Source organism: Panicum virgatum, chromosome 6N (genome assembly GCF_016808335.1).
Source record: "Panicum virgatum strain AP13 chromosome 6N, P.virgatum_v5, whole genome shotgun sequence".
Classification (NCBI taxonomy): Eukaryota; Viridiplantae; Streptophyta; class Magnoliopsida; order Poales; family Poaceae; genus Panicum; species Panicum virgatum.
Genome location: NC_053150.1, coordinates 44,840,612 through 44,852,653, shown reverse-complemented (window position 1 = coordinate 44,852,653; position 12,042 = coordinate 44,840,612). Strand labels below are relative to the sequence as shown.

At 51.8% G+C, this 12,042-nt stretch overlaps 2 protein-coding genes across 5 annotated transcripts; both read right to left on the bottom strand.

Annotated features, from left to right (window-relative positions):
* Positions 1-82: 82 nt before the first annotated feature.
* LOC120679846 (plant cysteine oxidase 3-like) lies at positions 83-1,615 on the bottom strand. Its single transcript, XM_039961513.1, has 5 exons — positions 1,309-1,615; positions 1,050-1,213; positions 767-914; positions 461-667; positions 83-346 (listed from the first exon to the last, which is right to left on the bottom strand). Exons 1-5 carry the CDS (start codon positions 1,445-1,447, stop codon positions 219-221), a joined length of 786 nt encoding a protein of 261 aa, XP_039817447.1. The 5' UTR covers positions 1,448-1,615; the 3' UTR covers positions 83-218.
* A 5,191-nt stretch (positions 1,616-6,806) lies between these two features.
* LOC120680223 (probable 2-oxoglutarate-dependent dioxygenase AOP1.2) lies at positions 6,807-11,640 on the bottom strand. Of its 4 annotated transcripts, XR_005677532.1 has the most exons (4): positions 10,749-11,640; positions 10,359-10,652; positions 9,752-9,941; positions 6,807-7,143 (listed from the first exon to the last, which is right to left on the bottom strand). XR_005677532.1 is itself a non-coding variant. In XM_039961831.1 (3 exons), exons 1-2 carry the CDS (start codon positions 11,538-11,540, stop codon positions 10,392-10,394), a joined length of 1,053 nt encoding a protein of 350 aa, XP_039817765.1. In that variant the 5' UTR covers positions 11,541-11,640; the 3' UTR covers positions 8,175-9,941; positions 10,359-10,391. The 4 variants fall into 4 exon arrangements, 3 of the variants coding, with proteins under 3 accessions (XP_039817765.1, XP_039817766.1, XP_039817764.1); XM_039961831.1 differs by lacking the exon at positions 6,807-7,143 and having other exon boundaries at positions 8,175-9,941; XM_039961832.1 differs by lacking the exons at positions 6,807-7,143; positions 9,752-9,941 and having other exon boundaries at positions 10,089-10,652; positions 10,749-11,082; positions 11,155-11,640.
* Positions 11,641-12,042: the final 402 nt, after the last annotated feature.

The following is a 12,042-nucleotide window of genomic DNA, read 5'->3' as shown; positions in this document are numbered from 1 at the left end:
TGTTGTTCCACGCACCAAGTTTTAACTAGGCGAAAGGAAACGAAACGTCCTTTTTTTTTACACGGTTGTTGGAATGTGAAACTTGTGTGCTAGACTACGAACCAGCAAGCACTCCAGCAGTGAAACTTTACTCTGAAAACTCTGTAGTACTATACAAACATGGCATGTACAGCGAGCCTGTGTGCCTAGCTATCTCTATAGCTAGCATCTGCATCTAGCTACTCGTCGTAGGCATCGTAATCGTCATCGTAATCATCCATATCGACCGTCAGCTCAGGCCCAAGGTACGGCGCCCCAGCGACGCTGAAATCCTCCGGCAGATCCGTCTCCTCCAAGAACGCAAAACCTGAACATGAACATCGTAGGAGGCACCGTGTCAGTCTGTCAGAGAGTAAAGTCACCAATGGTCGATTGGTCGGATGCTTCGCATTTGCAATGCAAACTGAAGCAGGCAGTGCACCTGGGAGAGACGGGATGGGGACGTCGCTGAAGTAGGTGGACGGGCGGCCGCGCTCCTCCGAGTAGGGCGGCGTGAGCACGTCGAGGATCGCACACGGCGTCACGGCCGTGAACGCGTGCAGGTTGCCGCCGCTCCGCGGGAACAGCACCGACGCCTCGCACGGCGCGCGCCGCACCTCGTCCGCGGCCACCACCCTGGCCAGCCCACCTGCAGCGGCACGCCGTCGCGTTAGCCCAAGCGGCGCCACGAAAGACGAACGCGACCAGTGCGCGATGGCCGGGGAAGAAAGAAGGATCGGAAGCGCACATTTTCTTGCGGCGGAGCACGGCGGCGCGGCGACCCAGTCGTACGAGCGCACGCGCACGGAGCCGTACAGGAGCTTGCTCAGCACCACCATCTCCGGGTGGTCGTGCAGCGGCAGCGTCGCGCCCGCCGGGAAGCAGAACACGCCCATCTGCCACCAGAAGAGAAAACCAGCGCGCCCATGGTCAGTAAGCACGCAGCCAGCACAACTCGCCCCCAAACCATCAGCACCGTCCGCTGATTTCGCTGGCCAACTGCCCAACCGTGCCGGACCACGCGCGCGTACCGAGAAATCTTCGCACTGGTGGATGTGCACGTAGGTGATGCGCGTGAACGCCCGCGCCGACAGGAGCCGGGCGCCCTTGGGGCTCAGCTCGTCGTCCGACGACGACGACAACGGCGCCGGATTCTCCCCGTCGTCGATCCCGACGTCCGCTGCCTCCACGCCATCTAAGCGCACGGAATCCCAGCACCGTAAGTTGCCGGCCGGCGAACACGAACACGGGCAAGATACGAACAAGATGGATGGGGGCTCAGCGGCTCACCGAGGATCTTCTGCAGCCACCTGATCTCGCCGAGCGTGGGGGGCCCCGCCGCCGGCGACGCGAACACCACGTCGCAGGCGTCGTACAGCCGCTGCACCTTGCTCAGCGCCATGACGTGCGCCGGGAACGCCACGGCCATGGGGACCAGCACGGTTTTGTAGGATCGAGTCGTCGCCCTCCCGCCGCCCCCCGCGCGCGCGCCCGGAACGACCAGTCTGACACCGACGGCGATCGAGTCGCGAGTGAGTGACAGAGAGAGAGTATGTGATGTGTGCTCTTGAGATCAAGAGGTGTCGGGGCTTTGGAAATTTTGAGAGGCCGCAGCGCCACCGCACCGCACGCCCCCGCGGCTCGGGATTATAAAGCTTGGCATGGCATGCGCCGCTCGGGTGGCCGCACGTTCCGTGGCCGCGGAAACCGTGGGCCTCGGCGCCTTCGCCTCTGCTTTTCCGGGGTCCACCGCGCCGTCCCGGCCTCCGCGACCGGCAACCCCGGTGCCCGGGCTGGCCGTGCCCTGCTGTTTCTGACGGCGGCGGTGTGGTCGCAGGATCGCGTGCACCGAAGAACTCTGACGGAAAACGAGATAATAAAAACAAGTTGCTGCCCGTGCACCCGGTTTGGTCGCTCGGGATCTCGACAGCGTCCGTTTTGGGCTTGGGTTCTGTACTTCCAGCGCCCACCATGGCACCACTTGACAGTGCCTTGTTTTATTTCAGGAACGATTCGATCCTCCTACGACCTCGATAGCAAAGTTTGTTTATGCATAGATTCTTCAGAGTAAAGTTTATGAATTAAGTATTGTGTGTCTGTGGCTGACAAAGAGCAGAATGCTTACATTGCGACAATACCGTAGGGAGTTGCTTGGTTAGTACGAGAACACGTGAGTCCAGTGCCCCCCGTTGCTTCAGCCAGCAGTAAAAAAGATCGGAGAAAACCGGCAGCCACTCCGGCAAAAAACCTGACACGCTATGATCGTAATCCCACTGCGAATAAGCTGACCGCATTATCTCTGACGCTTCAAGCATCTCCTGCGCTTAGTCGATACGGCGATGGCACGAATCCTATCCTCGCAGCCGAAAAGACCTGTTAGAGCATCTCCAGCCGGACTCCAAAAACAGAGTCCCTATTTTCCCATTTGCAAGCCGGCCTGCATAATATGAGGGCTAAAAATTGAGCCCAACTCCAGCGGACCTCTCAATTCTCGGACTGCAAATCAACAGGTCCCACCTGTCAGGAAACAAACCATCCGCTCGCTCTTATACAGGTCGTTCAACGCCGCCGCCGCGCTGCCGGACCTCTGCCGCAGCAAGTCCTTCTCCTGCTCAACCTCCTCCTTTTCCCTTCGCGAGCCGGCGGGCTCAGCGGCTGCGGTGCTGCTTCTTCCTCCTCTTGTGCTTGTTCTTGCCCTTGGACGACGCCTCGGCCGGCGGCAGCGTCGCGGGGGCCTCGGCCACGGGCGGGGTCGCAGCGGGTGGCAGCGTCGCGGGCGCCTCGGCCGGGGGCGTGGCCGTCGGCGGGGGCTTGGCCGGCGTGACCGCGGGCGCGGCTGGCGGCGGCTTCGATGGCGAGACCAGGGTGGCGGCAGGGGCGGGCCTGGCCTGGCCGGAGTCCGCGGAGGACATGCAGCCGAACGCACAGCCATGGCGCAGCCGTGCTTGTGGTGGAGCTCAGCCCCGCTTGACGGGGTCGAAGTTGGAGACGGTGACGACTAGGGCCGGAAAAAAAGCTCGCGGCTCGCGAGCCGGCTCGGGCTCGGAGCCGCTCGGCTCGGCTCAGAGCGGCTCGCGAGCTTGGAACGAGCCGAGCCGAGCCTCTTTTCTCGGCTCGCTAAAATACCGAGCCGAGCCGAGCCAGCTCGCTCTGGCTCGCGAGCTGAGCTACCTATGGACCACTTGTCAATTGTCATGTAATTTAAAATATTTTCTCTTCATTTTACCTTGTAGTGGCTATGGTACTGTTAAAATCTTGATATGGTACTGTTAAAATCTTTATGTGGTACTGTTAAAATCTTGATGTGGTTGCACTTTTGTATGTGATCTGTGAATCTGTGAACTGTGATGCAAATATGCAATAACTAGCTGTGGCTCGCGAGTCGGCTCGAGCCGGCTCGCGAGCCGATAACGAGCCGAGCCGAGCCAGGCTCGCCTCGCTGGATGATTGAGTCGCGGCGAGCCGAGCCGAGCCGAGCCTGGCTCGGCTCGGCTCGTTTCCAGCCCTAGCGACGACGGCGCCAAGGATGGCGACGAGCACGACCCCGCCGGAGACGATGCTGAGGAGGAAGTTCTTGAGAGAGGGCGAGATGGGAGGTGGCCTCAGTGCTGCAGCGGCCGCCGGTGACCGTGGGCGACGACGGTGAGCCCCCAGCGACCCTCTGCATGCGCCACCGGCGCCACGAGAGCGCGAGCAGGCCGGCCGCCGTGGGAGGCTCCTATTCTTAGGGGTTTGGGTGCTAATTTGAGAGCCTATCTAAAATGGAAGACCATTTAGGGAGCCTGGTAGAGTTTATTTTCTCCCTGAATTCTCAAAATTTAGAGTAGGGACTTGGGCTAGAGTTGCTCTTATTTCCACGCACCGAGTCCAATCACACGAACACAAATAGTGAAACGGATAGCGTGAGAAGAAACTAAAATGCATTTCCTCCATCCAAGTCCACGCAATGAGGCACCTTTTTTTTTCCTTTCTACGCATTGTTTTCCATGAACGCTGCTGGTGCTAGTGGTAAAAGCATCGCCGGCTGCAACGGGGAATACGTGGGTCGGGCATTGTTTCCGCCTCTCACGAGCGGAGAAGAAAAAGACCTTCCTGTTGTTTGTTCGAAAGAAAGAAGAGGAAAGACCTTTGTGTCGCTGTCATCTCGCCCCTTTTGGAACCTTCGGCCGCCGTAAGCTCGACCGGACGGCCGTGCATTCGTGCTTGTAGTCCCGAGTCTGGCTAGACTTTGGCTGTGTTTAGTTACAAAAATCAAAATTCCAAATTTTTTTCCGAAACTTGCATGGAGACTTAAATCTAGACGAAATAAAAAACACATTGCGACTGCTGTCTGTAAATGGCGAGACGAATCTAATGAACCTAATTAGGCTGTAATTAGATGCTAAAATGCTACAGTAAATAACCTCTAATGATGGATTACTTAGTCTCGTTAGATTCGTCTCGTGATTTACATACGAGTTATGTAATTATTTTTATAATTAGTCTATGTTTAGTACTTCAAATGTAGAAATATATCTTTTCAAAAACTTTACAACGCGCAACTAAACACGGCGTTTGCTTGACTTCGGTGTCAAGGACCCGGTGCGCCATGCGTGCGTGCGAGCGTGTGCAGCGCGCGTGCTCGCCGCTTTTGACCGTTCGCGTCGCTCTGTCCGGCCCGGATTCGTCTGCCGTCCCTGCGTGCTCCCCCCGGCAGTTCAGTGCAGGGATTCTGTTGCCGATTGGGAACAGGGTACACGCTTGGACGGATCAAACGGCAGCACGCGCGCGTGCAGGGGCCCGTCAGTCCCATCAGCAGCATCGCATCCTCGACCTCGTCTGTGATTGTGATCTCTCACTCTCGGCCAGCCCCAGCCCCCGTCTCCGAGCCCCGCGGCGCCCCCCGCCCCACATGATCCGGTGCCTGAAATCCGGGCCTGGGACGCGCAAGAGAAACAGCAGGATGACGGGAGCACAAACATGGGGCAGGGCGGCCGGACGGGAGGGCGCGCGGCGCAACAAGCCATGACCCATGTGGTGCCCTGCCGCCCCGCGCCGTGCTCCGGCCTCCGGGTTCAACTCCCGCTCCGGATGTGTCCGGTTTCTAACCCGGCGGTCCAGATGGTTAATGCAAGAGGTAACACAAAAACGCACAGGTTTATTTTGGTTCCGGTCACGGGGCCGTACGTCCAGCAAAGGAGTGCGAGCGCACTGTACTATTTTACACCGGGGGTGCTTGTAGTAAGGGCACAAGCAAGACGAGAGAGGGAGGGAAACTCCCAAGTCTCTGCTAGATGATTGAGGCAAGTGCCAATATCAGCAGATCGAGCGGACGAAACTAAGTAGTTGGTCGTATGAGAGTGTGGAGGCCAGAGAGAGAATGAAGAAGACAGAGCCTGCCTCCCCCTTTTATGGACACAAAGAGGGGCGGTGTACATGCATGGGAGGGGGAAGAAATCGCTGTCTCTCCCCGAATCGGGAGCGCACAGTGAACAACTAATGTAGAAAGTACACTGTGGGGCACTGGAGATCATGGCGTCGGGCGTGCGGTTGTCCTAAGCGTCGTCCTTAGCCTTGCGGAGATTGCGCCGGCGTCCTTGCGGCTCCAGTGGGCGTCGTGGTGGTTGCTGTGAATGGTACCGTCCTCCGTGCTCGATGTGGCGACGCCTCGAGGGTTCTGCAGGCGGGAGTCTTGCTTCGGTCAAGGCTCGGGCCGCATTCGAGGGTTGTGCCCATGCCGATTGAGGGTTCCGCGGTGGGGAGAGTACGAGGGAAGTACAGGGAGTTGGCAGTACAGTGGTGATAACAGTGCCGGGCAGGTGGAGACTGAGCGCCGCAGGTTCCCACAGTGTTGCCACAGCACCGGGGATGGCGGAGCAGTGTCCGGAGTTGGCGGACGGGTCTCCGATCACAGCCACTGTACGGAGTGGTGGTCTGACGCCGTCTGATCCGGGTGTTGCGGTGGAGTTGTTGGTATTTAATGCCTCCGTACGACGGGTGGATGAGCAGATGGGTCACTAGTTTCTTCTGCCGAGGGGTGGCCTCGAGCGAGACGGAGTTGATCCGCTCTTTCGAGGGTAGGCTCACTATCCTCGAGCGAGGCGGAGATGCAGGGTGCTGTCGAAGACATCGAGCGAGGTGGAGATCGCTCCGCGGGTTCGAGGGGTTTTCGAATGGGCTGCACTGTGGAGTCAGGCCGTGGACCGAGTGCTAATTGAGTCTCTTTGAGTCATTTCCTTTCCTTTGAATCGGAAAGAGACTGTAGACTTTCATGGACCTGATTACTTAACACATATTTTATGTCTTGAGGACGGTTTAGTCCTCTAATTAGGGTGCTCCTAATCATGGTAGATTCCCTTCGCCGCTTGGAACTCGTCCAATCACGCCATCCGGTGACTTCGCAGAGCGCTTGGGTTGGTAGATCCGACGTGAGGTGCGCAGCGGGTAAAGCAAGAAACCGCAGCAGGTTACCGATGGATTGAGGAGCAAAAGAAAGACTATACTTGACTAGTACATTCGAAGAAATTTAAGTTGAAATAATTTTATTTTAAATCGGGAACATTGTTCCAAATTTGCAATTTTATTTTAAATCGGCAACAATTGTTCTAACTTCACAATAAAATTGTTCCAGTTTTGCTATTTTATTTTAAATCGGAACAATTGTTCCATCTTCACAATAAAATTGTTCCAGCTTTACAATTCTATTTTCAAGCGGGAAACAATTGTTCCAACTTCATAATAAAATTATTCCCTTCAGGAGAAATGCTCCACGTTAAAAGTTATTTAAATATAGTCAACTGGGATGCTATTTTGAAGATATCATCGTAACAAATTTAATGGTCCGATCTGAATTTGATTTACAAATTTATTTACTTCAAATCTCTCTTTTATATATTTTCTCTGGAGATACGCGTGTGAACCGGACCACGATGTTCTTTGTGACATGACTCCACTACCACTCATGCGTGTCACCGAGAGAGGCACGCGATACCGCTAGCTACCGCGTCGCAGAAGCCAGCTTTCCTCGGTTTTGCAGCCCATGGTGGTTTTAGCGGCCCACATATCCTTGAGGTATGGCAGTTTTTCCTTTTCTCGTTTGATTCGAAATGATCGGCCATCGCCATCGAAAAATGGGCAGGCAACTTGCTGCAGTTAGAGCAAATACAACAGTTTAGACAATTATTGTTTTCTTATCACATATAGACAGTTAAAAAGACAGCTTGTCTAACAGTTAGAATGTTGGTGTTTATTTAGTTGTCTGCAAGATATTTAATTCATCATTTGACACATAAATCATGATGATCTAGTACATTATTTGATATTTGTAGCTATTTTAGTGCTTACATGAGAGAATGCATGATATATTCAAATAATCCGCATGAGTCTTTTAGAGAAGCATCTGCGGTGCTAATAAATATTCCAAAGTAAGCATAGATCACGAGTTCAAAACACAAAAACAACGCAATCAGTTGGCTTGCAATCCTAGAGAAACAAAGTAAGATGGAGAGGACAATCAATTGAATAGCATCATCTGTTTAAGCCTCTAAAACAAACATCAACCTAATCGAATGACAAATTAATTGAATATGATTAAGCCTCTAAAATAAACAACAACCTAATCAAAGCTTTGTCCAGTGGTTTGTACGAGCAATATTGACCAAAAAAATTAGCACAATCCATTCTAATTTACAATTGACAGTAACAAAAAGTTTATATTAGCTAGCTCATAGCACAAACAAACATCACATAGCTCAATTAGTAAATAAAACAGGGACACAAATCACAGAGACACAAACATATGATGGTATGAGTTGATTTTAAATGGCATAGCAGAGCCACGCACAAATACTCAAGCAAGCACAAGCAAGCATGCGCAGAGGAACCGGAGGCATTGGCCAGCACAAGCAAGCACGGAGGCGCAGAGAAGCCGGAGCCATTGGCCAGCACAAGCAAGCACGGCGCTGCCGTAGCCTCTCCCGTGGCCTTTGTCTTCTGCTCCGGAACCGCAGCAACACCCCTTGGCCTTCCACTTCTGCGCCGCCGCCTTGGCCCTCTGCCCCTCTGCTCCTGTTGCGCCTCCGCCTTGAGCAGCTCCTGCACCGCTGCTACCGATCGCTTCTCGTGCTGCTAGGGTTGGTCGAGGGGGATTGGGGGGGGGGGGGGGGGGGTATTTCAATGGTGCTTGGAGGGGGATTTGGCGCGCAGGAAGCAAAAATCGCCTGTGCGTGCATCGGATCCACAACCGATATGAGTTCTTACTCCACACAATATCTATACACATATGTTCCAATGGAACAAGTTTTTTTTATTTCTTGTTTCACATGACTTTTCAATTTTTGTTCATGAAGAACAAATTTTATTTGTTATAATTATTTTTATCTGACAAGTTTCAAAACTTTATATGCTATATTGTGTACAATTATTTGCACTTTTATATTCACATATAATCAATTTGTACTAATAATTATTTTATTTTTCTATTGAACCGAAGTTCTTAAGTACGAGAAATAAATAATATGATGTAAAGGTTCAAACTATATGCTTCCGATTCACTTGCGCTCGTTTAGAAATCAATGTGTGCTAGGATCAGCTGGGTGCTTCTGAGACAAATTAAATGGCAGCAGCGCAAGGCCCATAAATATTCTCTTAATATGGTAACAATAGAAGGGGGTAATATAAGCTTTTACTCTCGATCCTTAGTTTATTTGAAAACTTTAGAAGTAGCTATATTATATGACAGAATGAGTAGCATATTTTCCTGTTCACTTCATTTAGATTATTGTGCTTTTCATTAATTTTTTTGTTTTAGCTAATGATTATTATACCCACACGGGTTTAACAAATTTTATAAATGAAAACTTTATACATGGATACTTAAAAAAATTTACACTACATGAAAAACTTGTGCACAATTTATTCAAAAAATAAACTTCTGAAATAAAAAAATTATGAACTCCAAATTCAATAAGTTCACACTATGAATTTAGGATCTTTGAAGTCAGTAGTCAGAAAAATTACATAAAAAACTCTGAGCTTTCACTACAAATATGCAAAGTTTCTAATAACATATTTCAAACATCGAAGTACTATATCAAAAACTTCTCATTCTAAATAATCACGTACTTACTACTATCACAATTGAAGCATTTTACTCATAGATTCAAAATTTTGTAATTCCAAACTTTACATTTCAAAAGCTTGAAGTTTATACTAGCTTAATTTGGACTGGTACTCTTATATCCAATACTTTGTCCTCACAGTTCAATACTTTATACTCTTAGATCCAATACTTTATGAAAAGCTTGGACATCTTGTCTCTAAGTAAAAGATTGAGAATCTTTTACTCCAAATATAAACTTTAGATTATGCACCCAAAAAAATTAGCTTGCGAAACATTATTTCTTAGATACCGAAACTTCTCAATTTCTATGGAAAATTTCGACATTCAAAACATTGAGACTATATGTTTGAATCATTCTATTTGAATATTGAAAACTTTTAACACATGCATAAATACTCTTAAGTCAAGCATCGGTTAACCCTAACAATCTTGATCCCGCATTTTTCTTATCTATATGTAGCAACAATGCCTCATTGCAGCGGCGGAGCCAGCGTGGGGATCTCAAGCCCCCCTACCCAAAGGACTCCAAGGAAATTAGAGGGAGTAAGGAGGGAGAGGAAGAGAAAAAAGAGAAACATGAAGAGGGAGGGGGGAGGGGGATTGAACAAATGAGAAGAGAGATGAGCTCCCTACTTTCAATTTCTGCATCCGCCTCTGCCTCGTTGGCAGCGACACCAACCATTTCCGGAGAGAGTTGAAACAGAGAAGGGATTGGAGTGGCCAAACAGATCAAGAAGAGAGAGGACGCGAATAGATGCAAGAGTCGTCACCTCGTACAAGCAAGTTTTTGGGTCACTTGTCCGTTGGTTACTACTCCGCGCACCTGCCCAGAATAAGAATTTTGAGCCACATGGCTCGTCTCACAGGAAGAAACATGCATATGAGCTGTAACAAACATGCAGACTCCTATAACGAAGCTACGTGCAAATTGCCAGTATATTGCAGCGATAAATATATAGTCCCTCTATCCTGAAATGTAAGGTATTTTGTTTATCATAAGTCAAATAGTCTAAGTTTGATCAAATTTGTAGAGAAGAATACCAGTAGCTACCACATCAAATAAGTAAACTATACAAACATATTTCATAATAGATCTAATTATTCTTATCTCTGAAATACAAAATATTATTATTATTTCTATAAACTTGATAAAACTTGGAATAGTCTCACGTAGCACAAACCAAAATATTTTATATTTTAGAATGGAGATAGCGGAGGGAGTAGTTGGCATGGATTTAACCGTGGAGCTAGCATTGACCACGAATTCCATCGCTCATTCGTCCTTGGCCACTCCGCAGAAGGCCTCCAACGGGTCGCTTAACTTGCGCCCATCCCCGACGAACCGGAAGTGGACGTACCCGTCGAAGTCGCAGGGGTTGTACAGCGGCGGGTGGTGGCCGTCGACGAGCTCGTCCAGCGGCCGCACCGTGTGGCCGTCCTTGGGAGTGGACACGAACTGCGCCGACAGCCGCTCGCGGCCGCCCGGCGCGCTGACGCGGTGCACGCACGCCGGCACCCTCCCGTTCGTCACGACCTGCACGTGCGCGCGCAACGAGAGGAAAAAAAAATCACCAACCGTCTCCTGTGCCGTCGTGCGGGCCGGCCGTGCACCCACGGCGCGTGCACTTACCGCGAGCAGCTCGCCGGCGATGACGGCGACGGTGTCCGGCTCGGGGGCCACCGCGAGCCAGCTCCCGTCCTTGGCCTGCAACTCGAGGCCCTCGACGTCGTGCTGCACGACCACGGACAGCACGGTGCAGTCCCTGTGCGACGCCATGAGCTTGCCGTAGCCGGTGGCGGCTGCTGCCTCCGACGCCCCGTAGCGCGACACCCGGACGCTGTAGTTGAGCGAGTCGAGGTGGGAGACGACGCTCCCCTGGCCGACGCCCAGGCCCTCTAGGATCATCGCCCCCACTCTTTTCTGGATGCCCAGCATGTTCGTCGCGAACGTCGAGACCGTGTCGCTGCACGATGCAGGGCAAAAACGTGACCAAATCAAAGATGGAAACACCAGCAAGCTGACGAAGATTTCGTACCAAAATGAAGGATTCCTGCCGTGCGGCCAGAGGAGGTCGCCGACGTTCCGGACGCCGCCGCCGTTTGTGGTCTCCCAGGCGCGCACGCTCTCGTACGTCGGCGCGTAGGGCCTCGGCCCGATGTACCCGTTGATGGGGCCGGAGACAAGCCCCCGCTTGACGTCCGGCGGGAGCGCGAAGAACTCCGGCACCGCGCGGCCGAACAGGGCCCGGCGGAGGTCCGGGCCGAGAGCGTCATGCACGACGAGGACGGCGCCGAGCGCCTCCATGGACGCGGCCACCGCGGCGCGGGCTTCCTCCCAGCCCCGGGAGCCGGGCTTGACCCCGCGGAGGTCGACCCGGCGGATGCCATGGCGGCGCAGCTCGGCATCGTTGGCGGAGGCCATGCCGTCGGCTCGATTCGTGTTTTTTTTAAGCGAACTACGGCAGGCAGCCTGAACTTGTCATCAATAGATGTAGCAAATCACAGATTACAAAGTAGAGAGAGAGGTAGTTGGGGTTCGTTAGATAGTACTATGTCAGCCACTTGCTTTATTATTGATTGATGATCAATTATTGCACGCCATGTCGCCCTCGACACTGGTGCAATCACGGCTAGAAAATTTCACATCAGTAACGGTCGGAACCCCGGTTTGTACGGTTTGCTGATCGATACCGCTCCTCTGGTACTAAGTGCACGCGTACTTAGTACCGGTCAGCTGGCCCGGTCCTAAACTGTTGGCCACGCCAGCAGCTAGGCCGAGCAGTTTAGTACCGGTTGGTAACACCAACCGGGACTAAACGATTTTTTTCTTTTTGATGCTTTATATTTGTTCTCTCTTCCTTTCAATTTCAATTAATTAGTATTAGTAGTCGTACTCGCAGCGGTTTGTGTATTCGTACTCGTAC